Raw genomic sequence first — 27,195 nt, forward strand, 5'->3', positions numbered from 1 at the left:
TACAGGAAGACTAATTAGAAACTATTACAATAGTCCTACTGAGATTGAGATATGATCAGTGTGATTTCAGAAAGTCTTGGAGAGGCTTACATGAACTGATGCTGAGTGAAATGAGCAGGATCAGGAGATCATTATATACTTCACCAATAATACTATATGATGATCAATTCTGATGGACTTGACTCTCTTCAACAATGAGATGAAACAAATCAGTTCCATTTGTTCAACAATGAAGAAAGAGCAAAAGAAGTATGGGAAATGAATATGAACCACAACCTAGCATTGCTACTCCCTCTGTTTTTGTCTGCTTCCATTTTTGATTTTCTTCTAAGGTTATTTTTACCTTATGTCTAAGACTGTTTTTGTGTGTGTGCAGCAAAATAACTGTATGGATATGTATATCTATATTGTAATTAACATATACTTTAATATATTTAATATGTATGGGTCGGTCTGCCTGCCATCTAGGGGAGAGGATGGGGAGAAGGAGGGGAAAAGTTGAAAAAAAGGCTTTTGCAAGGATCAATGCTGAAAAATTACCCATGCATATATCTTGTAACTAAAAAGCTATAACATAAAAATTAAATAAAATTTAAAAAGAGAGAGAGAGATGATCAGTGCTCTGAATTAGGATGGTTGTAATATGAGTGAAAGATCAGAATAGATACAAGCACGGAATAGTCAAATATGATTTGGCAATTATTGTGGAAGGATAAATCAAGATGAAGAGTTAGTGATGATTCCTAACTTGTAAACCTGGCTGTCTAGAAGAATGATGATGCCAGAAATAGGAAAATTAGAGAGATAGTGGAGTGGATTTAGGCAGAAAGAAAATGTTTGGTTTTAGAGTTGTGGAATTTAAGATGCCTGTGGATCATTGCAGCAGATGTATCCAGAAGACAGCTGGAAATATAAAATTGGATCTCAGGAGAGATGAGTTACTAGCTACAAAGATTTGGGTGTCAGCTGCACATAGGTAATAATTGAATTCATGAGAAGTGATGAGATCAATGAGAGAATGTGTAAAAAGAGGAGAAAGGGTCTAGGGCAAAGCCCTAAAGTATGATCCATCCATGGAGGGAAGAACATGGATGATGATTCTGTAAAGAAGATTAAAAGGGGCAGTCACATAAATAGCAGGTAATTGTAACAGTGTAATCTTAAACTCAAATGAATCTGTCAAATGAGTGGTCTCACCAAGAATGTAGAATACAACACATCTGCCTTTTCATCTTAAAAGACTCTTGTCCAGACACTTCTGTAAGTTTGAAACAATAGGTTGACTTTCCTTGCTTTCTCTAGAAATTTTAGGCATGTTACTGGAATAGTTGGGCTGTCCACTTTTTATGCTCACTCATACCACCACATGACCCCCTCATATAGGTCATTCTATCATGTATTTACCTGATGATATAATTTATTATTGCTTTTCCTCTGAGTTGCTCATTGATAATTAGGTGCAACCTTCTCACTCTTCTTTCTTTTTGCCCTCTCTGCAATATTCATTTTCTGTTCTTTAGAGATTATTAGGTAATAAAGGAAGTGCTGGAAAGTAGCCAGTTGTTAAATTTTCAGTGTGACCATTTATACTCAGAAATTGGCAAACCTCACAACTTACAACTTGATTTATTATTTTGTTGATCATACAGACTTAAGAAAGTGAGAGAAAATGTTAAAAATGCAAATTAGGCTTAACATGTACATTTATAAGTATATTTTACCCCAGAGTGCCAGTTGTTAAACATTTATCAGCACATGGCTTGTGTTCTATGTTTCTCACCATATAAAATATGTCAGTAGAATAGTGGTATTAAAAATTCAGGCCTTTGTTTCTTGGAGAAGTTATTAAAGCAGTGTTGACTTTGAAGGTAATGTGCCCCTCTCTATTCTTCCTTTCATCTGATGACTTTCATTGAGACTAATCTTTGATAACATAGCCTTCCTGGCAGCCACACTCTCCATTCATTTCTCCCTTTTCACTAGTAGTGGTGGAGGAGTTGAAATAATCCTTATTTATCATTTTTCTTCATTCTTAGTACCCTAAATACTGCTTGGCAGATAATAGGTGCTTAATTAATGCTTGTTGAATAAATGATTGAAAGAACTTACTTTTTTCCCTTTTAGTGGCTCTTTTGAGAAGGAGTTAGGGGATGTGGCTTTAATGTCCTATTGAAACTGCCATTAAAGCTCTTTTCCTGGCACCTTCAGCTATGGGGCATGCAATGACTTTGTGGCTTCTAGCTCTAAGTCTAAGCATCTCAATAATTTTACAAGATTTTTGCAAAAGTACAGATACCTTCTGATTCCAAAATAGATTGGGTTACTTGTAGGGGGAGAGAAAGAACTATCTATGTCCTGACTTCTACCCATTAAATACCCCCAAGTTTACTGTTGCCAAGCAAAACATTTGACACCATTTCAAGGGATCCCTTTTTTCTCCTATCCAGGTCTCCATTGTCCCTTATCACATAATTTTTCAAATCTTTGGAAGGAGTATAAGGGAGTCCCAACTCCATGTATGAAAAGTACAAGTCTTCTAATCCCACTGAGACTGGAAGTCCCTTTCTCAATTCTATCTCCTTTTTATAGGTGCATGTATGTGTGAAGGAATTATATATATTACATTAGGACCACAATACCTTAATGAAAAACTGTTTAGGACATTATGTTAGAACCCAATTTTCCAAGTAAAAGAAATTATTTGGATAATTGTCATATGTCATTCGAGCTAAAAAGGTTCCTTAGGTAGTCAATGAATGGTTTGTCTATGATCTATAACGATATCATTTATTACATCAAAAACAATTTTTGTAATATTTATGAAGAAAGGAATAAATGACATAAAAATGGTGAAATCTGCCAAACTATACTGCTGCTAATTGTCCAAAAACTCCCATGATTTGCATAATTGCTTTTGCCAGAAAGTCTGCAGAATAATCTCATGTAGAGTTCTGGGGCTAGGGCAATCAAAAAAGGTTTCATTAAAGAATTGGCAGTGATGTTGGGTCTTGAAATAATGTATAAGAGTGAGAAAATTTGGGAAAATATTCCAGGTTCAAGCATGAGATTAAAAAAAAGAATATTTGGGGAATGGTTAGTGTTGCAAATTGCCTTGAGATTATAGTATTCATGAGGAAATATACAGATAGGAGTGGAAAAGATTAGTTGGATTTATATTTGTAGGGTCTTGAATTTAGAGTGAGAACTTTGGATTTTATTAGTATAAAATGATAATCTGCTAAAAGTTTTAAGAGTTAAAAGAAAAATAGAATCAAAACAGTACTGTGATAAAGTTCATCTGTGACAGTATTTTAGATGATTTGGAAGCTGGGAGAGACAAGAAGAGGCAAAAGACCCAATAAGGCTTCATAAGAAGTTTAATTTGTATGATTAAAATGGAAATAGAAGTGAAAGGAGATTTAGAAGTAAAAAATAGCCAAAATTTGGTGCTATTTTGACAGGGGCCAAAGAAGAAGGAGGAGTCAAAGATGACTGAAGTTCTGTTTTATTTGGTACCTTTTGAAAATTGAGAATAAGGGCAAAGTTCAAATTATGCATAAAGAAACAGAGGAAATTTGTCTGGCTGCAGCAACTGGTGAAGCATGTACCCTCTGTGCTATGAAATTTGTAGAAAAAGGCATAAAGGAAGAAAACAAATATGCAAACAGGGGAACTATTGTTTGCATTTGAAGGTCAAATGTATGGAGATCTCCACCCTACTTAAAAAAAAAAGCTAGTATTAGGGGTTCTTGTGTTCTAAAAATGAGCATTAATTTTATTGATTTTTTTGGAAAGTTTGACCCAGTTATACTAATATAGTCATCCGTAAAAGCTGAGTTTATTTTAAAGACAATTTGAATAATAGAGAAACCACATCACTGTATAATGCAAAGAATATAGTGGCATATCATCATCCTAAAAATATTTCCTATAAATTTTACCAATTAAGAAAATTAATTACATAAAAATACTAGTTGATAAAAGCAATCAATAGCAGTATACATAATATGCCATTATTGATTACTCACAGTGTTGTTTTCTTCATTCTTCTGCAATCGGTTCACAAATTCTAACTAGACAATATATGGGAGAGAATTATGGTATTTAATCAGAAAACTATTAAGAATTTAAAAGTAAGTAATTATTCTGAGAGAATTAAAACAAGATTTAGAAGGACCATGGACAAATACCTGTTATAACAAATTAAAAGGATCCCAGAATTCTTTGCTGACCTGCTTTTAAAGTATAATTTTCATATACACCATACACAAAAGGCACATAGTCCAATTTTATGACTTTAGAGAAGAAGCCAAAGATGATATTGAATTTTAACATAACTCAATGAAGATATGGAGGTGATTGTTTTTTTTTTCTTTCCTTTTCCTTTATTTCTCACAAAAAAATTCAAAAGTAAAAAATAAGTTATTAATGTGCACTGGCAAAGGGATTTCTAAATCAGTAGAAGTCCTCTAAAAGGAGAAATTCATAGTTCCACACTAACATACATATACATACAAACATACAGTTATTATAAATAAATTTTTAGAAGTTTTATTTTTAATTAAATTAAGCTGGGATTTAAAAATAATGAAGGCTTTTTATATTTGAAGAAATTGCTATCCACGAACAAACTTAAACTGATATTTTGAAAGTAACAGCTCTACCAAAATAAAACATCTTTAACCCTCATATAATTTCTCATCTATTGTGATTATTTGTTGTAATACAGGAGCCACCTGCCAGTGGCTGCTGCAGGTCTAACTCAGACCTGTAGAATGGATCTCTTCTTGTGAGAGGATGATAATGATACAAGGAGACTGAGAGGAAGTTGCATTCTCTGACCTTTCTCCTCTTTCTTCTTACCTCCAATTTATTTCATTCCCAATCCACAAGGAACATCTACATCAGCAAAGGCTGCTTTGCAACTCCTGTAAGTGTTATGATCCACAGCTGCGGAGGCTCTCAGAGTTGATCGATATTTTCTGGAAACCCCTGTGTTGAGCAACTCCTATTACAGAGTGGTTGAGTGCTAGGTCTATGATTGAGACTATTGCAAGGCCATGTCGATTCATCCTTTCCTTCTCAAGTAAAATGGATTTAGTCCAGGCTGTAGCTCAGAGAAATGGGGAAGTTAAACTCTTAAAAACTCTCATACTAAGATCTATATATTTAAATCTATTTCTTTAATCCATAAAAATGAAGTTGAGTTAGCAATTTTCAGTTTCACATTTTGTAGCAGATTGTTGTTTCCTATTCTCTAAATAATTGGCTCATCTCCATTTTGGTTTATCATGTTTTCTGTTATATTTCTAATATTACTACACGCAAGTTGCTTGTGTTTACTCTCTTTGTAAACATGGGTTTGTATATATTCCGTAGAAATGCAAACATAATTTATTTTCTTTCATTGTCCTATTTTTAAAGCAATATCACATAGATTTTTTATAGTTCTCTTTATATAATGAATAAAGGGAGGGGAGTATAGTTTACTACCCTTTTCTACTTAATTTGCTTTTCTTGAAATTCACTTCAACAAAGATTTAAGTGTCTACTATATACAAAGCTAGGTGTTAGGTGCTGGGGTACAAAGACATATGTGCCACCAATTGTACACTTAAGGAAGATACAGTCTAATAGAAGTGGGGGGTGGTAGTAATGGATATGCAGCAGTGTGAAAGTATAAAGGACTTCTTAGCTTTCATTTACAAAAAATACTTCAGTGGCTAATCTTATTTCTTTTCCCCACTCTTTATTTTCATGTGTATTCTATCTTTTTCTTCAATTCCTGTGTGTGTGTGTGTGTGTGTGTGTGTGTGTGTGTGTGTGTGGAATTACATCCTTTCCTACATGTCATTTTAAAATCTATTCTGCCTTTCAAAATACAAATCCAGGGCTACTTCCTCCAAGAAGTTTCCCCTGCTAAAGTTGGAAATTAACTGTCCTTATAACTCTCAAAGAAAATTATAACTTTCATTCATTTTTCATGTTCTGGTTATACATTTATTGTTCATTGCCTGACAAATCTAGTTTTGGACAGTGAACTGACAGTGACCACATCTAATTTATTTTTCTGTCTTTTAAAACTCTATATTAAATGTTGCACATACTAGATATTTAATAATTTTATTACCTGTAGAATCAATTCCCCTTTTAGGAGTGGAGAGTTCTAGACTGCCAATTACATAATTAAGGCACTAGAAAGAACTTCAATTGCAACTGATGCCTTTGACTAAAACCCAAAGGTAATCCAATTTATGATTGCCTAAGAATATGAAGACTCATTATAGCTATGGGGAAGCATATATGGACCTGAAAATAAGTAGTGTATATTTGTATTTCATTGTATTCAGATGCACCAGACTGATTAAGCAGTGATTTAGTTTAATCTTTTTGAAATTAATTTGGTTGTGGTAATAGAGATAGTGTGAGATGTGATAAAGGGACTCTGCTTCTCTCATTCCTGAATATTTGTTTCAGTTTCCACTGTGTATGGGGTCCAGTTAAGTAATCAAGAGCAATAAAAACAGAAACTGAAAATCAAAATCTAAAATTCAAGAAAAGAACTTGGAGAAAAAGCAGTTGAATGGTAAAAACTTTTGAATGTGTCTACATTGTAGAGAAGAATACATAAGATTAAAACAAGGGAGATAGAAAGTTGAAAGCTATGGAAAGTGAAATCACTTACAAGAAAACTAATTCTAAATAAAGTATTTTAATTTGAGAAAATTATAAGAAAAATTGAGTTTTATGTTACTCACTATGAAGATGAGTCTCAACAAAAGCTCTTTGTGTTTTTTTTTCTTTTAATGTTTTATTGATATATTGTGCTTTTGGACTACAAACATTTGAGTCACTCCTGCTTTGAACATTCTTTTGTAACAAAACAAAACAGTTAATGCATGAAATAATCTGAAAGTACATGCAACATCTCAGATTTGAAGCATTTCTTTCTCTTATTTTAATTAATAGAAAACCATTTTACTTCCCTCTCCCATCCCAAGGTTAAAAAAGAAAGGGGAAAAAATGTTCATGTAATAACTATGCATAAGCAAGTCAAATACTTTCAAAAGTTGTATACAAAAGTATAAATGTCTTGTTCTGTTCCCTAAATCTATTACTTCTTTCTAAAGAATAATAGAGTTCATCATCAATCCTCAGACTGTAAGATACTATATATCTTACAGCTTTTGAATTTGTTTTTTGGATTTTTTTTTTTGGTTTTTACATACTCATTTCATTCTTCCATTAGTTGATAAATGTTCTCAAAATTGTTTATTTTTATAATATTGGTGTTATAAAAATGTTCATCTGATTCTGCTTACTTTATTCTATAGTTGTTCTTATGAGTCATTTCATATCTTTTTGAAATCATCCATTTCCTCATTTCTTATACCACAATAATACTTCATTATTATTATATGCCACAACTTATTGAACTATTTCTCAGTTAACGTGCAGTCTTTAAGTTTGCAGCTTTTTGTCACCATGAAAAAAATTTATACATATTTTTTGATATTTTTTTTACATATTTGTTAAGTCCGAATTAGTTCCCTGGAGGCCTCAGGATCAGCCAGAATCAGGATAGTAACAGTCCTTGGTCTTTAGGGAGAGAAGCAGACAAACTGCTAGGTGGTTAGCCAAAGATCTCTTCTCAATTCTGGACCCCAGTATCTCCACCTTTCTCCTCATCCTGCCTCCAAGTGAAGTCAAGTCTCCCCTCTCTCACCCCACCCTCTAATCCTTGCCTGCAATTATCTTAACATCAAACATTGAGTCAGCACCAATGGTGAGAAGAGCCATTTTTCCAAACATATGCTAATAGAGTCATTGTCAAATAGCTAATTAGCCTTAAGTGCTTGGTTGTCTGATTCAAGCATACCTTTTTGGAGTTTCAGCCCTTTATACATATTAAAAAGCATGTTTCTCTTTCTTGGATCTCTTTTGGATAGAGGTCTAGCAGTGACATAACATTTTCTCTTTAGTAACTTTTTGTGTATAACTTAAAAATTGTTTTCCAGAAAATTTATGTTTATTCACAAGTTAACCAATAGGGCCTCAATGTGTCTATTTATTTGCAGCCCCTCCAATATTTATTATTTTTATTTTTGCAATCATCTTTGCTACGGTATTATGTGTGGGGGCAAATTTCAGAATTATTTTAATTTTCATTTCTCTAAATTACTAGTGATTCAGAACATTTTTCTTTATATAATTATAGACAGCCTAATTTTCTTTGAGAATTGGCTGTTCATGTCGATACACAATTTATTAATTTAGGATGGCTTTTATGCTTAAGACTTTGAATCAGTTTCTTATTTATCTTGAAAATGAGACTTTTATCAGAGAAACTTGCTAGAAAGGTTTTTCCTGGTTTTGTATTTTCCTTTTAATCTTAGCTTATTAGATTTACTTGTGAAAAACCTTTTTAATTCATTTAATAAAATTATCAATTCCATCTTCTTTGATAAACTTATTTTTATTCTTCTGTAACAGCTGTTTCTTGATTGATCATGGACTTTCCTCTCCATAGATCAGCTAATTAATTTTTTCCATGTTTCTTTCATTTGTTTCAGATATGAACTTTTATTTCTAGTCCATATACTAATTTGAAGTTTATATTTATTCAAGATGTGAGGTGTTAGTATAAATATAATTTCTTCCATATTGCTATTCAGTATTTTAAGCATTTTTTTTGTGAAATAATGAGTATTTACCATAGCTGGTTTCGTTGTGTTTACTGAATACCAGGATTCTGTTGTATACTTAATTTGTTCTTAATAAATTGTGTTAATAATTACTGTTTTATTGTGTAGTTTGGGATCTGGTATTGATAAGTCCCTCTCAATTCCCATTTATTTTTAATTTGTTTTTTCTTCTTGAAATGCTTGTCCTTTTTTCCATATAAAATTTCATTATCATTATTTTTTCTGGTAGTTTGATTCTTATAACATTGAAGAAATAAATTTATTTAGATGATATTGCCATTTTTTATTATAATGCTTCATCCTACTCATGAACAATGAATGTTTTTCTAATTATTTAAGTCTGGGTTTCTAAAAATAGTGAGTGATAGTTGTATTTATATAGTTCTTTTGCTTATCTTGGAAAGCAACCTACCAAGTATTGAAAACATTTATACAATGGATGTCAGATGCAAAGAATGCAAAATGAGAGAAGCTAGTCATATTGAAAAGAATGATGGGAGGAAATTAAGAAAAATTATAAACCAATGGAAACCAGCTGGAAACCAGAGTTTGTTTCATTTGGGCTACAGGGAAACAGTTACTGTCTTTTGATTTCTGAAGAATTTAAGGGTTCATTAGTTTGACTTAAACTAAGAATAGTTTCTGGTTGGAGAGTGATTGTTGTATTTAAAGAACCTAAATGGTTCTAATCTATATGATGCTTTAAGATTAATAAAGTGTTTTGCACTTATTTTATCCTTTTTAATGAACTTGTTTGTGTACCATGATTGCTCTGTGAGATGGATTAATAAAATTATTATTATCCCAAAGTTACATGTAAACAAATTGAAGATCTTTCAAGGTTAAGTGGACTACACCTAGCCATATAATTCATAAGTGACAGAAAAGGGAATTCAAACCCAGGTCTCTCTTTATGCCAAATTTAGTATGCTATTCAATATGCCTCTCATGAAATAGTTTTCTACTCCTACTAATTTCTACTGAAAGAAATATTTTCTTTTCTATCTTAGTTTCTGATTGTATATGATCTTCATCTTATTGATTTTTGGGGGGATTCATAATTTTAAAAAATTCTCTTGGAGTCAGAAAGACATGTCATTTTGCCTATCAAAATTAAATTAATCCTTAATTTAACTTCTAACCATTTACCCTATATAAAGGGATCAGATAATTGGGAAGAAAAAGAAAAAAGTCTGTTTTCAAGAAGTTTATTATTTAACATGTATAAATCAGAAATTTTAAGATAAATCCAAAAGAGAGAGAAATTTTAGAGAAAGTAGCATTAAAACCTAGGGATGTGTATAGGAATCTTGGAAGAAGGTGAATTTAGGAACTCAATATAAAAGCAAGCTAGGCATTCTAAGAGTTGGAGGTTGAAAGAATATTTCAGACAAAGGGTATAAACAATAAAATATTATAGGTTATTGTGTGGAAGTAGCAAGGAGACCTTTATTACATAGAGTAAATGGAAGAGAAGAGTGTGTTTAAAAAATTAGAAAGGTAGGAGTCAGATTGTGAAGTTAAAATAAACAAAATAATTTATTTATGAGTCTGAAGTAATAGGAACCTACTAGAAAAGGGGAATGTGTTTATGTGTGTTTTGAGAGAAGAAGAAGAAAAGAGGAGAAGAAGGGGAATGAAGGGGGAAAATGTGCTATGGTCAGTCTACACAACAGGAAAATAGCTTTGGCAGTTAAGTTACTACAATAGCATTCTCATAGGTTTCTGCCCAGGATTTGTATATATAAAGCTTCTTCTCTATCAATTTAGGGGTCTATAAGAATAGAATTATTAAGTATAAATGTAAAACTATTATTTTAATGAAATATAAGAAAGTGGTTCCTTTATCATGCATAACCTCAAGCACAATATCCAGGTTTAGATAATTATGGAATATCTTATCTATGCTTCTTCAAGTCATCAAACTAACACAAATGTCTGCTTTGTTACCTTACAGAAATGTTGGAATCCAACAATGTTATCACTTTCAATGGCCTGACAAACAGCTCCAGTTATCATACTTTTCTTTTGGATGAGGAACGGAGTAGGCTGTATGTTGGAGCAAAGGATCACATATTTTCATTCAACCTGGTTAATATCAAGGATTTTCAAAAGGTATCTTCATTCCTGAAGTATATGAACTGTAATATATGAACAAATAAAGTCACTAAGATAGAATAATTAAAAATTTCAATTCGAATTTTAGAAAATATCTAATATGGTTTAATTATGTGTCTTTTTGGTATCATAGTATCACAGAATTTGCAACTTAGAAGGAATTTCAAGATCAATAAACCAATTTATTCCTCAAAGAAACTCCACATAGCTAACATTTGGCCAGCCATTCTTTGCTTAAAGGCTGCCAAAATGGGTATCCCCCAAATAATTCCATTGCATTTTTGAATGCAAAAAAAAAAATCAAGTCTGAATTTGCTTCTTGGCAACTTCTATCCATTCTGATCTTCATTCATTTGCTTTAATGCATATATATGTGGATACATATATTTTGTTGTTCAGATATGTCTGACTTGTTGTGACTCTATTTTGGGGTTTTCTTGACAAAGATACTGGAATGATTTGCATTGTTCTTTTCAAGATCATTTTACATAAGGAACTGAGGCAAACAGAGTTAAATGACCTGCCCAGGATCCTGTAGTGAGTACTTATCTGAAATCAGATTTGAATTCATGAAGATGAATCTATGAGATTCCAAGCCCAGTGTTCTATCTACTGGGTCACCTATTTACCTATATGTATGTATACATATGTATGTATACATATACCTATATGTATATGTATGTGTCATATATATATTCACATGACATATAATAGCTATTTTGTAATATAAAATTTTACTATCCTACTTTAAACAACTATTGAAGGCTAAAATGTTCCACTATGCTTGGCTAAGTTAAAATGACATGAAAACATCTGAATGAAAAGTAAAAAATCAATTTTTGTCATGCAGAACCCATCAGCATTTCCATTTGATGGCTCATTCATTTTATATCACATTCCACTTTCATGACTTATAGTTTGGTAAACTAGATAGAATTGACACAGTAGAGGAAAAATGACACTATTAAGTGAATGAATGAGCTGTGCTTTAAGTTAATTGTTCTATAACAGTCAATATTTCCAACTTTAGTTCTCTAAAACATAAAAGTGACTTTTAGAAAGCCTCACAAAAAAGGTCATATTACAATACATTTCTGAGAGTGCATACACCTCAGTGTTTGAATATGTGAGTGTTGATTTTGCTTCTTTCTTGACTCTGAGTGCTTTAAAATGGTGTGCCTTAGCTCCTCATAAACCATAATAGATTGAATACTAATAAAATGATGACAGATTGGTAAAAGCTTTTTACTCTTTATGGAGAACATTACTTTTCATAAAAGCGGTATAGTTAAATTCAAAACTGATGTACATTTTCAAAAAAGAAGATATTCCAACAAGGACATTTACTTTTTCATTTGCAAAGAGCTTCCCCAAATACCAATATACTGATTTGGTTCATAAAGAAATTTGATTTATTACATATCAGCATACAAAAATTGTAGCATGATCTCTCTCTCTTTTTCTCTTTCTCTCTCACATAGTTAAGTGTTTTAAAAGACATAATAAATAATATTCTGGACTTTTTTTTCTTCTGAACTTTCTTTCTGATTCTAAGCCTCCTCAGATGATAGAAATAAATATCTTGTATCTTCTATTCTGCAAGAAAACCATCTTATATATTTGTAAACCAAATCAAATGAATTAACACATTAAAAGAAAATCTTCTTGGACGAAACATAGCTGCAATGCATTTTGTGTATTGATCCCCAAAATTAATTCAGATTTCACCAAGTAAAGTATATGTAATAATTAAGACATTTGTCTTGCAAATTAAGAAAATTGTCATGCAATAATTTAAATAAATATCCAGCGTTGGCAGATTATGCCATATAACATATTTTCTTCATTTTATTTAGTTTTATGCTGTATCCTGTTTTTAAAAGGTAAATTATCTTTAAATCTATTCTGGGTCTTATTTTGTTTTTCATTTGTATTTAAATAATTTGTTTGAAAATATAGTGACTATGGATTCAGGTTATTGAGTCAGAAGAGTCTGAATTCAAATTCCACATTAGACACTGCTCCTAGTTTTGTGAACCTGAGGGAGTCATTGAACTTTACCCAAAGTTTTCTTATTTGTAAAATTCATATAATAAGTTTTCCACTTTTCAAAGTTGTGGTTGTGAATATGAGTTGTAAATTTATAGAGCTCTTTTTTGAATATTTTAATTAATATTTCTAATCAGATTTTATGCCGTTTTATTGTTACGATATTATTATATTATACATATATATTATTATAAGATAGAAAATTATATAGAATAGAAATTATAGGATAGAAAACTCAAATTAAGATTATCCAACTTTTTTTTTTTCTCCTTACATTAGAAAAGAGACTTTTCATTAATAATTTAACTTTGGAGCAAGATTAGCATACCCTGACTTGATAAGTATTTTCTTAGTGGCTTGTAGGACAATCTAGGCTTTTCTTGTTGAGCTTTCCTATAGGGCATAAGGAAACAGAAGGGATGAAAACAGAGGAATAGTAACTTTCTTTCCTGGAACACTGTGCCTGTTGTCATGGAAATTGGAAAGGTTCTTCTGAGTGGAGTTGGCCCAACTATGATCCTTTTATGTTATGACTAAAATTAATGGAATTGTATCCATTATTGGCTTAAGTATCTAGAATAGACAAAGCACTGATATATTCTTAATAAGGTTCACATGCTTTGACTAGACAGAAGACTGGTTAAAGGAAAGAAATCAGTAGGTAATTAGTATATCTATTCTATATCGATATCAGATACCTCCTATACCTTTTACCATAAAGATCTTTCTTAGTTTATTCCTTTGTATTTATCTCCTTCATGTCATAGTAAAGTATGCATTTGGCCTTTTATATACCTTACTGCAAGCCTTCTTGAGAGTAGGACTTGTGCCATAGCTATCTTTGTTAATCCTAGCAGTGGAATTGACCTAGATACTTCTAAAAACTTTTATTGTATGTATACTGCTGCATTAGATATTATAGGGGATAAAACTCAATCATTAAGCATTTATTAAGAGCCTCCTATAAGTCAGACACTGGGGATACAAAAGAGTCAAAAAATAGTGCGTAACCTCAAGTTGCTCAGATAGACCAAATATCGTAGCTCCTTGGAAGGAGTTGAAACTCTAGAAAGAGAGATAAGAAATATAGCCATCTGCATCAGAGTTTTTACACTCAGCAGAAATACTCCTATTTCTGTTTCCATCTCCTTACTCCCTTATGGATTTAAACTAATTGCCATTTAAGGTTTCTCATCTGTGACAGTATCACTGTCCTTGTTGACAATGGCTCCAGAATATTTAAACCTGGGTTTGTAAGAAACACTGACCCTTAGGCTGCATTTCATTCCATTCTGGAATATCTCTAACATCTAATGTGATAGTTGGCATGATTTTCAAAGATAGTGACATGGGTGATAAAGCACAGAGCCATAAAAAATAGTATGTCTTTGATGTCATCCATTCAATGCATCATTATCACCAATTAGGACAAGATGGGAGGAGATCTGAAACTACACTTTCTAAAGTTAGCTCCACTATAGATGATCACCTGTGTTATTCACAAAAACCACCCTCCAAATAGATCTCTAAAGCCAATAGTGGGAGTGGGAGAAGAATATCATATGTTCACATGTGAAGCTCAAGGTCTTCAGCCCTCTGGACATGAATATTGCCATTCAGACTCTGTTTTCTTTATGTATTTCTAGGGTTAACTGTGATATTATAATGGTATAACCCATACTGTGCCCACATATAAAAGTTATTCTCATCCCCATACTATCCAAAGGACTCTCTCATAAAGATGATAAGGAAAATTATAACTTCTCTGATATAAGAGAACAGCAAATTGTGTGTGATGTAAAAAAAGAAGTTGTGATGTGTTTCTGCCTTAGATTTTGAGCAGAAGCTGAATTCTAACATTTAGTTTTACTCTAGAAAAGATCTACAAGCTTCTTGAGGGTCAGGTCATAGTCACTGGCAGTGAGAGGGTAAGAAATTCTCTTCCATCCATCATTTTTGGATATGGAATTTTGTGTTTTCCATGACAACACGTTTAACTCAATCATGAAGTTTGATGTTGACATCCCAAAGATCTGTATGCCAACAATATATTGCCTGGTGGTGCTGATGGAGGTGCAGAAGAAAATGCATTGTGCTAGCTTCCACACACACAAAAATTAAAAGCATGGCCTATCTTCATACAAGTACTGTATTCTGGAAAATTCAAGACCAGTGGTTTAACAAATAAATGTATGTTGAATCACTTTCTATTATTAAAGACTGTTAAAGGCACTTTCAATTTGTTGTTTCTTAGTTGCTGTATTTTCCTGAAACCCTGGACCCAGAAGATGCAGGGGGCTTTATGTATCAAGAACAAAGCCCCTCAGCTGATATAATTAGTTGTTTGAACCCTAATCTGCATTTCCTGTGAATCCTTGGATAGCAAGACAGGCACCAGCCTGTTTATGCCAGGTTGGGAAAATGCTTGTGCAACTGGCGTCCTCTGCAGATAAGCAGACTGTTCTATGTCACAGTCTAGAGGTTCCCAAAGGAAAAGAATGGGGATTTTATCATCACCTTGTTCTTCCTCTTCAGGAAGGGTTTTATACTTTTCCCTACTTTTTTCTTTCCTTGCCACACCCCTTCCTGTTTTCTCTTCCTCCTCTCATAAATATACAAACTTCTATAAGGACTTCAACTCTTTGGATTCCACATGCATATTCATTTCTCTTGTAATAAACCTGATTTTCACTTAAGGCTCCTGATATTGTGATTGCTTATTGATACTGTAGTAAATATTCCTAAACAGAAGGACAATTTGCTTTGTTTTTTCCTCAACATGATAATTGCTCCTTTAAAAACTGAGATTGGCATAGTTTTATTTGTTACCCTGAAAATGGAAAAGTAAAGCTGATGAGCAGTCTGAATATGGTAGAGTTAAATATTTCTAATGTTCTACAGTCAAGACTCTAGTTATACATTTAATAGTCATTCCAAAAAATGTATAATATATCGATACAAGATTTTTTTTGTTTCTATGAGGACTGCCCTGCTTTTCAAAAGAAACTAGCTATGCAAATTGATATAAGGAGTTGGAAAAGAGATTATATAATTGAATGTATTATGTAATCCTTAAAAATAATTTTTTATATCATTTTTCTAAATACTTGTTTTTTGTTTTGTATTGTCAGGGCTCCCTTTTGTATTATCAGATTCTCCCTTTTCCCCAACAAGGATATGAATGAGGCTTTTTTTCAAGCTTCCTGGGAATAAAATGAAATTGGTGGCAATACACAGGGGGAGAGAAAAGGTTTATCAGTATACTGACTTTAGAACAGTTATATAAAAGTACACTTGATAAAGTAATCCAGGGAAAGAGGGGAAAGAAATAACAACCTGCGTCCTCTTCATTTATTAGATTACAAATACTTTAACATAAGAGAAGAAGCTATTTGTTTCATTATGGTTGTTTCATAATTTCTATAGTTGGAATTACTAGATTTGGATGCTGAATTTGAAGAGGCTTGATGACAGCCTAAGAAATATGGATTTTTTTTTTTTTTAGTAAATAATAGGGAGAATGAAAAATATAATTAGATTTAGGGAGTTTAATCTGGGAGTAGTACATAGAATGGGTTCAAATACCAAGATGAAGACAGACAAATCAGGAAACTATTCTAATCATTTATATAATAAAGTCATATGCCACTAACCTAATCATTCCTAGTATTTGCTGAATTGCCAACCACTATCCTGCAGAATTCTGTGCTGTGTTCTCTTTTCTTGTTTCTTTCTCTCTCTCTCTCTCTCTCTCTCTCTCTCTCTCTCTCTCTCTCTCCCTCCTCTTCCCCCCCTCTCTCTCCCCCCTTTTAATAATCTTATCAATTTCCATGGGTTTATAGGAATTTAGATTTAGAACCACAAAGGACTTCAGAGGTCTCTTAACAGACTATGATTTTATAGATTGAGGGGTTAAAGAACTTTCCCAGGATCATTTCACAAGTATCTTTTAGAGGCAAAGTTTGAACCCAATTTCGTAGACTTTTGTTCTCTATCTGGATTTCAATGCTTTTAGTCCAAATTGTTGTTCTATTTGTATTAGAAATCAGGATCAAGACGTTTGAAAAGGATGAAGAAATGAACATATTGAGTTTGGTAGCAAAAGGAATGAAAGAAAAATATTTCTAAACTTAACTTAGTAAGAATTTTTTAAAATTATAAATAAAAATGCACATTTTTTCCAAAGAGTTTAATTGAACTCATTCACTACTTCAGTTGCCATTGCAACAAAGATTTATAAGACAATTAGCCTTGTGAGAAGAGCAAAACTCTTGGAAGGGTTTGGGAATTGGACAAGATCATCTCCTCTATAGTCCTTTCCAACTTTAAATCTATGATTGCAAAATTGAACAGCTTGATTATGCAGGACAACTATTATAAATTCATAGCAACATTCATGCTGCACTTAATTCATGACATATTAGGTGTTTTCCCCCCAAAGAATTCTAGAAATTTGTAATTGCTCATGTCATAAATTATTATTTATGCATATTTTCCAGGCAGTACCATTAACTAAGTGTCTGGCTTTGAATAATTGGTTTCATTATACTTTGTCCTTCTAATTCCCTCACATTTTGCTGGGTATTTATAGCAAAGAAAATAGAAACAGAGATAGGAAGAGAAGTGATTGAGTGATGAGATGAGGGGTTGTCAGAAAAAGTTGGAGATGTTGGAAAGGGAAAGTAGTAGAGAATACATCATGAAGATTCATATTCATTCATGTCATTCCCTCTATTAATGATTATGAAATGGGAAATTTTAAATAGGAAGTGACCCAGCTCCATTTCTATAGTCCTCTCCTGAGTATTTGTCCATTACTCAGAGATATTAAGTCCATTAGAGAACAGAGCTATTGATTATGAGAAAATAAGTATACTGAGTGTTTACCTATGTTCTCAAAAAATGTAAGGGGGTAGAGGAGCAGGGAAAAAGGAAGATGAATATGAGTGTTTTACAGTAGATAGGGTTCTCTAAGATGATTGGAAGGCAGTATTATAGAGGATGTAAATAAATGAGTTCAAATCTGGCCCCAGACATTTACTAGTTGTGTGATGCTAAGCAAGTCACTTAATCATTTGTTTCAGTTTCCTCATCTGTTTAATGAGCTGACAAAGGAAATGACAAACCATTCTAATATCTTTGCCAATAAAATCCCAAAATGGGGTCCCAAAGAATGGGACACAATTGAAACAACTAAACAACAACAAACTATACCATAGACATTGCATAACCTGTGACTCAAGGTCCCCTTTCTGTTATAATTCTCATGTAATTTCTCTGTGTCTCAATTTTGTTTGTATACAAACAGAAAGAATGGATTTGATTAAATGATGCCTAAAGTCTATTTCTAGGGCCCCAACTCTGACATTGTATGGTTTCAGAAGAAAGGCCCCACCCAAATGGCTCCAATTTTGAGAATGAAGTATAACCAATAGGTGGCGGATGTGTGGAATTTTTGTTGTTGTTGCCGGGCTAGAGTGTTGCATGTGTAATTTTTTAAATGACATCAGCCCAGGTGCTGTCATAGTCACAATTAGTTTTAATGTATAGATAATCTAAATTAACCGAACTATTGGAAACACTCTTATCTATATCAGAATAAATCATTACTTTTTGTATGACTACCCTTACTCTAGTTATTCAACCTAATTTCAGCAAAAATTACAGAACAATATTCAGGGATCATAAGAGTTAATTATTTCTAATTGTTGAAAAACTTTTAGGAATTAAAAAAGAATGTAATGTGGCCTTCACATAAAGCCTGACTATGATTTGTTTAGAAATGTCAGATGATATTATATAACTAAGGACTTCTTAAATTTTCAATTGCTGATTCCGTTTCACCCAAGAAATTTTTACATTACCCTGGATATGTTGGTATACAAATATAGATACATAAAATAGGTATACAAATCAAACATTTACTGATAATAAATCATAATCTCTGCATTTAGCTACATGACCACAATTGATTTTTATAACGTTTTTTTTTAAAAAAATACATGCAAAGATAGTTTTCAACATTCATCCTCCATCCTCCTATCCCCCTCTTACCCCTTCTCCTCTAGACAGCAAGTAATTCAATATTGATTAAACATGGGCAATTATTTTAAATGTATTTCAATTTTTGTCATGCTACAAAAGAAAAATCAAACCAAAGAGGGAAAAAATGAGAGGGGGGAAAAAAAAAAACAAGCAAGCAAACAACAAGCAAAACTAAAAGTTTAAAATACCATGCTATAATCCACACTTAGTCCCCATAATCCTCTCTCTGGATGCAGATGATTCTCTCCATCACAAGCACAACCACAATTTATGAAGCTTTGTTATAACTGATCATAATGCTGGGGTTATGACTATAATATTCAACTGAAAATATTTCAAAAGCAAAACAAAATATAATCAAAGATAGGATTTTAGAATAAACTAAAGAACAGTCTAGCAAGCTATACTTTGGGATAAACAATGTAAACTTAATCTTTGTAATAATCAATCTAGATTTTATTTTACTAAGTCTAGAAGTGTCTTTGTAAGAAAATTAATATAAATATTTCTCTATCATGTTCTAAAATCTTCATTTTTCTTCATTTAGAATCATAAATAATTATTTTATGTAAATTGACTTTAGATATGAGAGGCCATGTCTATGAAGAATATGAAGGCTTCTTGAAACCAAGAAACCCTAATCTCAAATCCTTCTTCTGCTATATGTTATTTGATCCTAGGCAAGTCACTTCACTTCTCATTGTTCTCAAGAATTTTCTAGGGCTATAGATTACAGAAAATGTCCTGACATACATTAGTAAAAGGAGTTTTTCTTACCTGATAGCAACCTATATTATTGCAAAAATGGGTCTGGTTCAATAACTTATACAAGAAATTCTTTATACTTGTCTTATGACAAGTTGAATGAGAACATTCAACAACATGTTGGTATAAATTGCTTTGCAATTTGATGTATTTATACCTGTCTTCAAATTGTCAGGTCAACTTTTGGACAGTTATGATTTCATGAGATAATTTGCTAAGTCATTATTTTGTCTTTGTAGTGACTATGTAGGTATTCTTTGAATATCTAGCTACAATGATGAAAATCAAAAAACAAATAATATAGTCAAGGCTACAGTACAATTATAGCACAGATAGAGCTCCTTGTTTCTCAGCACCTTATTCACAACTTATTTCTCCCACTCTGAAATTATGTTAAAATCACAAATTGCACATTAGGATGATATTCTTATAATTTCTGTTTTCAAAACTGAATATAAGGTGCTTGGAGGACTCATTTTGAATTTGACTACAATGTGATGTTTTTTGGCTTTAGAAATTCTTAAAGAATATCTGCCCAATTATGAAGAGGTCATGCTTCATGTTAGTAAAGGGATTATCTATAATGAAAAATATTGCAGAATCTTGAAGCAAAAGTAAGAACTGGATATTTCAGTGATGAGGTAACAGATTTAGTGTTTGGTCCTGGACCCTCATTCTAGAGGAAATGAAATCAAGGCTCATAGTGATGAAGTGACTTGACTAAAGAACAGCCTGGAGTCAAAACCATGCCAAATCATAATTTTAACTGAATGGTAATTATGAATAAAATAAAAAAACAGGGTGATCAAATTTCTCATATATTGAAGTATAAGCAATTATAATGTCTGAAGTTCTGGGGAAAGGGAAAGAAATTGCAAAATTAAGAGTAGCAGTAATGATTGTGTGCATTCATATATCCATATTGTTCACTTTTCCTAAAAAATAAAATCAATTTTTAACAAATCTGAATTAAATTAAATGGACATATCTTGATAGGAATTCAAAACATTAAGAAAGAGGGATAATTCTATCCAGAACGTCTGCTTTTAATTCTGTACTGATCTTGGCTACACTAGCTTGGTCTAGAGCAATTGTAGTTATGATCGTAAATGAAACTTCCTTGTAAGCAGCCCAAAAGTAATCTTTATTCTCTGCTTTTAGATTGCTTGGCCAGTTTCTCATACACGAAGGGACGAGTGCAAGTGGGCTGGAAAAGATATTTTGGTAAGCAACAAATTTTTAAAATTATTTTAGAAATTGAATAAGCAATTTAAAATTGGGTATAATAACTTTTAGCTTTCAAATGTTTCAATTGTTTTCAATTGTGGAAGTGGTGAAGATAATTATAAGGGCTTGGATATGGACTGTCAATAAGAAATCATCAGAGGGTACAACTGTATAATATTTACATATTAGAAATAAAGGAAACAAAGAATAGAAATTTTATTTATAAAATGCCATTTGTTATAGTTATACCCATACTTATATCTAAAGTACATACTTATATCCTACCTTTGTAGAATAGTCTCACAGTACTGTTTTTAATATCTTTAGTTAATAGCTCAGAAGACCCAATCAACCTAGTTAACCTCAACTGGTCTTCATGGTTGACAGGAATCATGACAACTGAATCTGCTATGCAGGAAATTAGACATAGAGTTATAGATAGGGCTTTTGTCTTAAAGAACACCTGTGTTTGTAATGCTCCTAAAAGGTAATTTATAGTTCTGGAAATTTTCTTTGATTTTCTTTGATCTTGAATTTTCTTTGATTTTGAATAGTCTAGCCACAGAGAATGTTTAAGTTGCATGACTATGAAGATGTATGTATATACAAACATATCCGTATGTGTCTGTGTATCTGTATGTTAGCTAAAACAGCTGCTGACAAATCAGTTTACAAAGTTTTCCATACATATTATAAATATGAAATATCAATGATAACATTTTTATAAATAGAACTATGGATGCATATGTAAAATAAATCTTAATATATGCATATGGACTATTCTTCAATATTTCAATTTTATTTGACACTTTAGGATACAAAAGCATTGTATTGAATAAACAATTGATTATACTGAATATTCATGTTATTGTATCTGTATTGATGTATATAATTCATGTATATAAAAGTCACATACAGAAAGAATAATAGTATTTTTGATATGTTTGACAAAATGAATTAAGCATCATTCTATACTTAGCATATTTTAGATTAGATAATTTTTTAATTTTTAAAATTTTTAATTATTTTTTTATTTTGAATGATAAACACCAGCTTCATTGTCTCTATATTAATTTTATTTAGGTGATAAACTTAAAAGAATGGATTTCACTTGGAGAATGAACTTCAGATTTTTTCCTTTTTAATAGAGGAAAATACAACCATGGACAGTATATGTGTAAAAGAGCTATAAACATATATATATATATATATATATACATATACATGAAATAGAGTATAATGTAGTTATTAGGTCTGGCTATGGAATAAAAAAGACAGGGGGTCAAATGCTGTCTCAGAAACTTGTAATCAAGAGCAAGTTAATTAACATTAAGGCCCCAAATAATTCTATAAGTAATAAATGTGCATTTGTATGGAGATTTTCATAATAGGAATTCTCCATACCAATTAAATCACCCTGGGGGGGTGGTAGGGGGAAATACACATATAAGCATATGCATGCTTGTACATATATTGGCCTCAAAATTATGTGTGTATGCACACACATGGATATGGATATGTATAAATAAAATGCATTAGTATTTGAATGGACAGAGAATGTGCAAATGATGGTTTTTATCAACTCTGCAATGTCCCAAATAGTAACTACTCCAAATATTGTTGTTACGTTATCTTTTGGTTCTGTGTAACCCCATTTGAAGTTTTATTGGCAAAGACATTGGAGTCTTTAGTCATTTCCTTCACCAGCTCATACTTTTTTATACATGGGGAAAGAGGGGCCAATAGAGTTAAGTGCTGAGGGTCACCCAGCTAATGTCTGAGGCCAGATTTGAAGTCAAGAAGATAGTTTTCTTAACTCTGAGCCTGACAGTCTATCCATTGTGCTACCTACCTGTTCAAATATAGAGTTGCATGTTTTGTGCTGGGAGGAACCCTACCTCTTGCCTATTATCAAAAGACTATGTGACTTTATTTAAAGGCATTTGTCTCAATATTCTTAAAAATCTGGTCTGCTTTGATTCTTCCCATATGAAACTTTGAAGAAAATGTGTGTGTTTATTAAAAGAAAATTTATGTCATGACTCTATAAGCTGAATGACACAAACTAAAAACTGAAAACAGTCTTGCTTCAGAAAAAAGAGCATTACCTTCAAATATATATAAGATGATTTTTCACAAAAGAAATAGCTCTGGGTTTGAGGTAAAGAGCTCTAGGCTCAACTGTCAGCTTTGAATACATATTGACTCTTTGACTTTGACCTAGTAGCTTACCCTCTATGACCTTAATATCAGGGGCTCAAGTTGGCTCTCAAACTGATGGTTTGTAAATGCTCACATAAATTTTCAATGTGAGTATTTACACTTTTGAATCAGCAGACTTTAAATCAGAATTTGATTTATTGTTTTGTTGATTAGATTATCTAGACTTAAGCAAGCAAAAAAGAAAATGTGCAATGTTAAAAGTGTGTTGAATTGCCTTTTTCCCCCTGGAGAGCAGCTTGTTAAACATTCACCAGCAGATCCTTAACTTAGCTGCAAGTGAAGAGTTTGGAATAGATGACTTCTCTTTGAAAGGCAAATCTCAGTTCTAAATTTGTGATCCCATTTGACTGTCAAACACATAAAATCTCAGTAGGTTTCATTACATTTGACTCATTAGTATTCATAGGCATTGAACCATGAAATACTATGGGAATTATGTGACCTAATCTTTCAGGGAACCATTCAAACTTATATTTATTTAGCTTTTGTAGGTATAATTAATCTCACTTCCAGTCTATGTTTGATTATCATGTATCAAAGACAAACAATAAGGCTTAAACAATAGCATAGGATATATTTATATTCATTTTCTGTAAATCTTTCTCCTCAACCTTTATCTCCATGTACTTTCTATGTCCCCTGATAGTTCTTTTTTACTTTAGTGATGTTCTCTTCATTATTCTTTTCTCTTTTATTGAATCTGTTCTTTAATGAATATTTGATATGTAAATGTTGACACTTTAGGTTAATGGTGGAATTTTGTGTGTATAACTATACTAGTCCTGATACAATATAATCCTGTGATCTTGTGTGATGTCTATTGTACTTGGAACTAGGAGTATCACTGAGTTGAATCCCATTTCTATCACTTATATTAAGCAGAAACCACAAGCAAATCATGCCTGAAATTTGTTCCAAGATACTTAGCAACTCTGTTTAATCATCTATTAAGTAGGGGTAGTAATGTTTGCTCTGCAGTGTTGTTATAAGAATAAAATGAAGTTATATCTGTAAAACACTGTACAAACCATAAAGCTCTAAATAAATTCTATGTATTATTATCACCTGAATTCTAATGACTGTGAATATTATTCTCAAAAAAAAAAAAAAAGAGGTAGAGTGAACCTTGTAATTCTATAAAGTATGGCTATAAAATAAGGAGATTATTGTGGAAATGTGATTTATTAGTATCTAGTCACATCATATTTATGAATTTATTTCATGAATAAGTTCATACATATATAGTTGTCAAGTGCACCAGCCATTGTCAACTTCTTCTACCATCTGTTATTATTCCTTGTCATTCCCATGTCTCTGTATTTGTATATTATAAGTTATCTAGTTTGAGGTTTAGGATGGTTTCCATGACTTCATAGCAAATTTTCTTTATGTCTGGCTAACTATAGACAAACATAACCTTCATTACCACCATGCTTTAGGAAAAGTAGAATGGGGTAGTTGAAATAACAATTATTATAGGTGCATGTTCTGGGTTCAAATTCCATTTCAGAGTGTCAGTTACCTGATGTGTAAAGTGAGATTAATATATCTTCTATTTTCATTAGAGTGTGAATTCATTAAGAACTAGGGGTGTCTTTTGCATTTCCTTGTATCCCCAGCATTACTCAGGTTCTCACATATACTAGGTACTTGATAAATATTTCTTGACTGAGTAACTCTTACTGGGTCATTGTGAGGAAAAATCACTGCAAACAAAATTACTATATATTAGAGAAGTTACCATTTAAGGCTCATTAGGCTGTGGTAAAATATCCCTTGCCTCACTTTCACTGAGGCTCTGAAATATTTCTGTGGTGCAGCCCATATAGCCTTGAAGATCATGTGAGGCAGACAGACACTTTACTACCTGTGTGACCATGAACAAGTCACATAAATTCTTTAAGCCTCAGTTTCTTCACTTGTAAATTGAGGATAATAATAGTACTTATCTCCTTGGGTTGTTAAAATAAATGATATATGCAATTCCCTTTGCAAAACTTAAAGTATAACATACATACTAGCTATCATTATTTATTTTATTATGTATAAGATATCTGTAATTAAAATGTTTATAAAATTGTGAGTTGAGTGGTTAAGTAGGTGATATAGTGGACATACCCCTGGACTTGGAATCTGGAAAACTTGAATTTGAATAAATCCTCAGACCATGGATATGATCCTCATCTGGTCATTTTTCTGATTTCAGCCTCAATTACTTTATCTGTAATATGAGAAGGTAGACTGGAGAGTCCCTTTAGCATTTAAATCTGTTATCTTATGAAGGAGCTAATGAGTCATCAACTTCAAAATATAAGGAAATAATAGGAGTTGGTTTACTGGATTGTAAATCTCTAACTCTATCCTGGATGGTGTTTTACTTTCCTTCATCTAATAAGAATTTTAAATACCAAAAACAGGAACTTGTTCTAAGATCTGAGATAGGGAACCAAACTGGAAGCTAGAAAAGAAAATAAATCTATTCTAAACTCTAAAAGGAGAATCTTTTTGAGGGAGGGAGGCAGAGTTTCATGTTAAGTCCCACAAAGTCCAGTCTAAATTACTCCTAGACTGAGTTTGAACAGGGACTTAAGAAACTAAGCTTCAAATAAGTGGAAAATCAACCTGTACCAAAGATTAATAACTCTAGGACTCTGGCCTGAACAAAATTGGACTGAGAAAAAGTGAAAGAAGATTGAAATCAGGTGTGTGTGTGTGTGTGTCTGTCTGTCTGTCTGTCTATCTGTCTCTGTATGGGGGGACTGGGAGTTGCCTTTTCAGAAGTCATGCCAGAAAATATATATCTAAATTATAGACATCTTGAAAGAATATTTCTAGTCTCTGTAACTCATCAATTCTGTTTTCATATTCTACAGCTTGTTTTACTATACTTTTCCCCTTATCTAGAAAAATGCCTTCAGAAAATCCAACTTACTTTATTTTCCTCAGTTGAATTAAGGGAAAAGGGAATGTTCAATACTTAATCTTGGAGAATTTGAGGACAGTTCATCTCTTACAAGCCAGAATTCCCTATCCAAGAACTGACTGATGAGTGAATCAAGTAGAGTGAGGGATGCTCCCAGTGCTGCCTGTCTTTATGATTGAGATATTTTGTTATTTGAATAGCAAATTTTATTATAAATAAATTGACATAGGAGATTAATTCAAATATTAGTAATGATAAAGCATGATTTCACATAATATGTGCTCAAAGATATTTAATAATAGTGATTTGTCGAAAAAGCTAGATATGGGCTCATTATTTTCCTTTTTTATGTCTTTATTGTTTATTTTTCATCAATAATTTAACGTATTTCTCCCAATTATATGTTAAAACATTTTTTTAATATCTGGCTTTTTCAAAGCTTTGAGTTCTAAATTTTATTTCCCTCTTCCTTTAATCCTCTCCTCCCTCTTTTCTGAGATGGTAATAGCTTTGTAAGTTATCTACTTGGTTATTTCCATATTAGATCTTGAAGAATATAGATTATCTATTACAAAGGCAAGAGGATCTGGGTTTCCAATTCTTCCTCTAACATATAATAGTTGTGTAAACCTGAATTTTACTTCTCACTACTTTAGATATTTCTCTAAAAGAGAAATTGTTGACCTTCTTGGGTAGAGGAAGTTTTTTTCATTGAGGATTTTCTTATATCACTGCTGTTTTTTATTGCTATGCCCCAGTATCTACAGCAATGCTTTGTACATAGCAGTTAGAGGCTAGTACATAGTAATTAGAAGTTAGTCCAATGCAAAAGCACTGGACCTGCATTCATATGGTCTTGACTTCAAATGAGGCCTGAGATACTAAGTGGATGATCTTGGGCAAGTCACTTAACTGTGATTTATTTCAGTTTCCTCAAATGAAAAAATGAAGATTACATCTACCACAAAGTTCTGTTGTGAGGATCAAATGAGATAATATTTGTAAAAAGAACTCAGGACTGTACCTGTTATAAAGTAGGCACTATATAAATTCTTACTCTCTTTTTCTTTTCCTTACTTTCGATCTGTTTGGTGAAGTGAAAAAAAAAAAAAAAATACCTGGCTTCTGATGTTGGGCAGA

At 32.1% G+C, this 27,195-nt stretch overlaps 1 protein-coding gene across 1 annotated transcript in view; it reads left to right on the plus strand.

Annotated features, from left to right (window-relative positions):
- SEMA3A (semaphorin 3A) overlaps positions 1 to 27,195 on the plus strand; it is a 288,184-nt gene that overhangs the window by 68,023 nt on the left and 192,966 nt on the right. Inside the window, exons 2-3 of the mRNA XM_023504732.2 lie at positions 10,663 to 10,820; positions 20,844 to 20,906. Coding sequence (XP_023360500.1) covers positions 10,663 to 10,820; positions 20,844 to 20,906 — 221 coding nt within the window. The remainder of the gene's footprint in view (positions 1 to 10,662; positions 10,821 to 20,843; positions 20,907 to 27,195) is intronic.

The sequence above is a fragment of the Sarcophilus harrisii genome, chromosome 5 (assembly GCF_902635505.1).
Source record: "Sarcophilus harrisii chromosome 5, mSarHar1.11, whole genome shotgun sequence".
In the NCBI taxonomy this organism is placed as follows: Eukaryota; Metazoa; Chordata; class Mammalia; order Dasyuromorphia; family Dasyuridae; genus Sarcophilus; species Sarcophilus harrisii.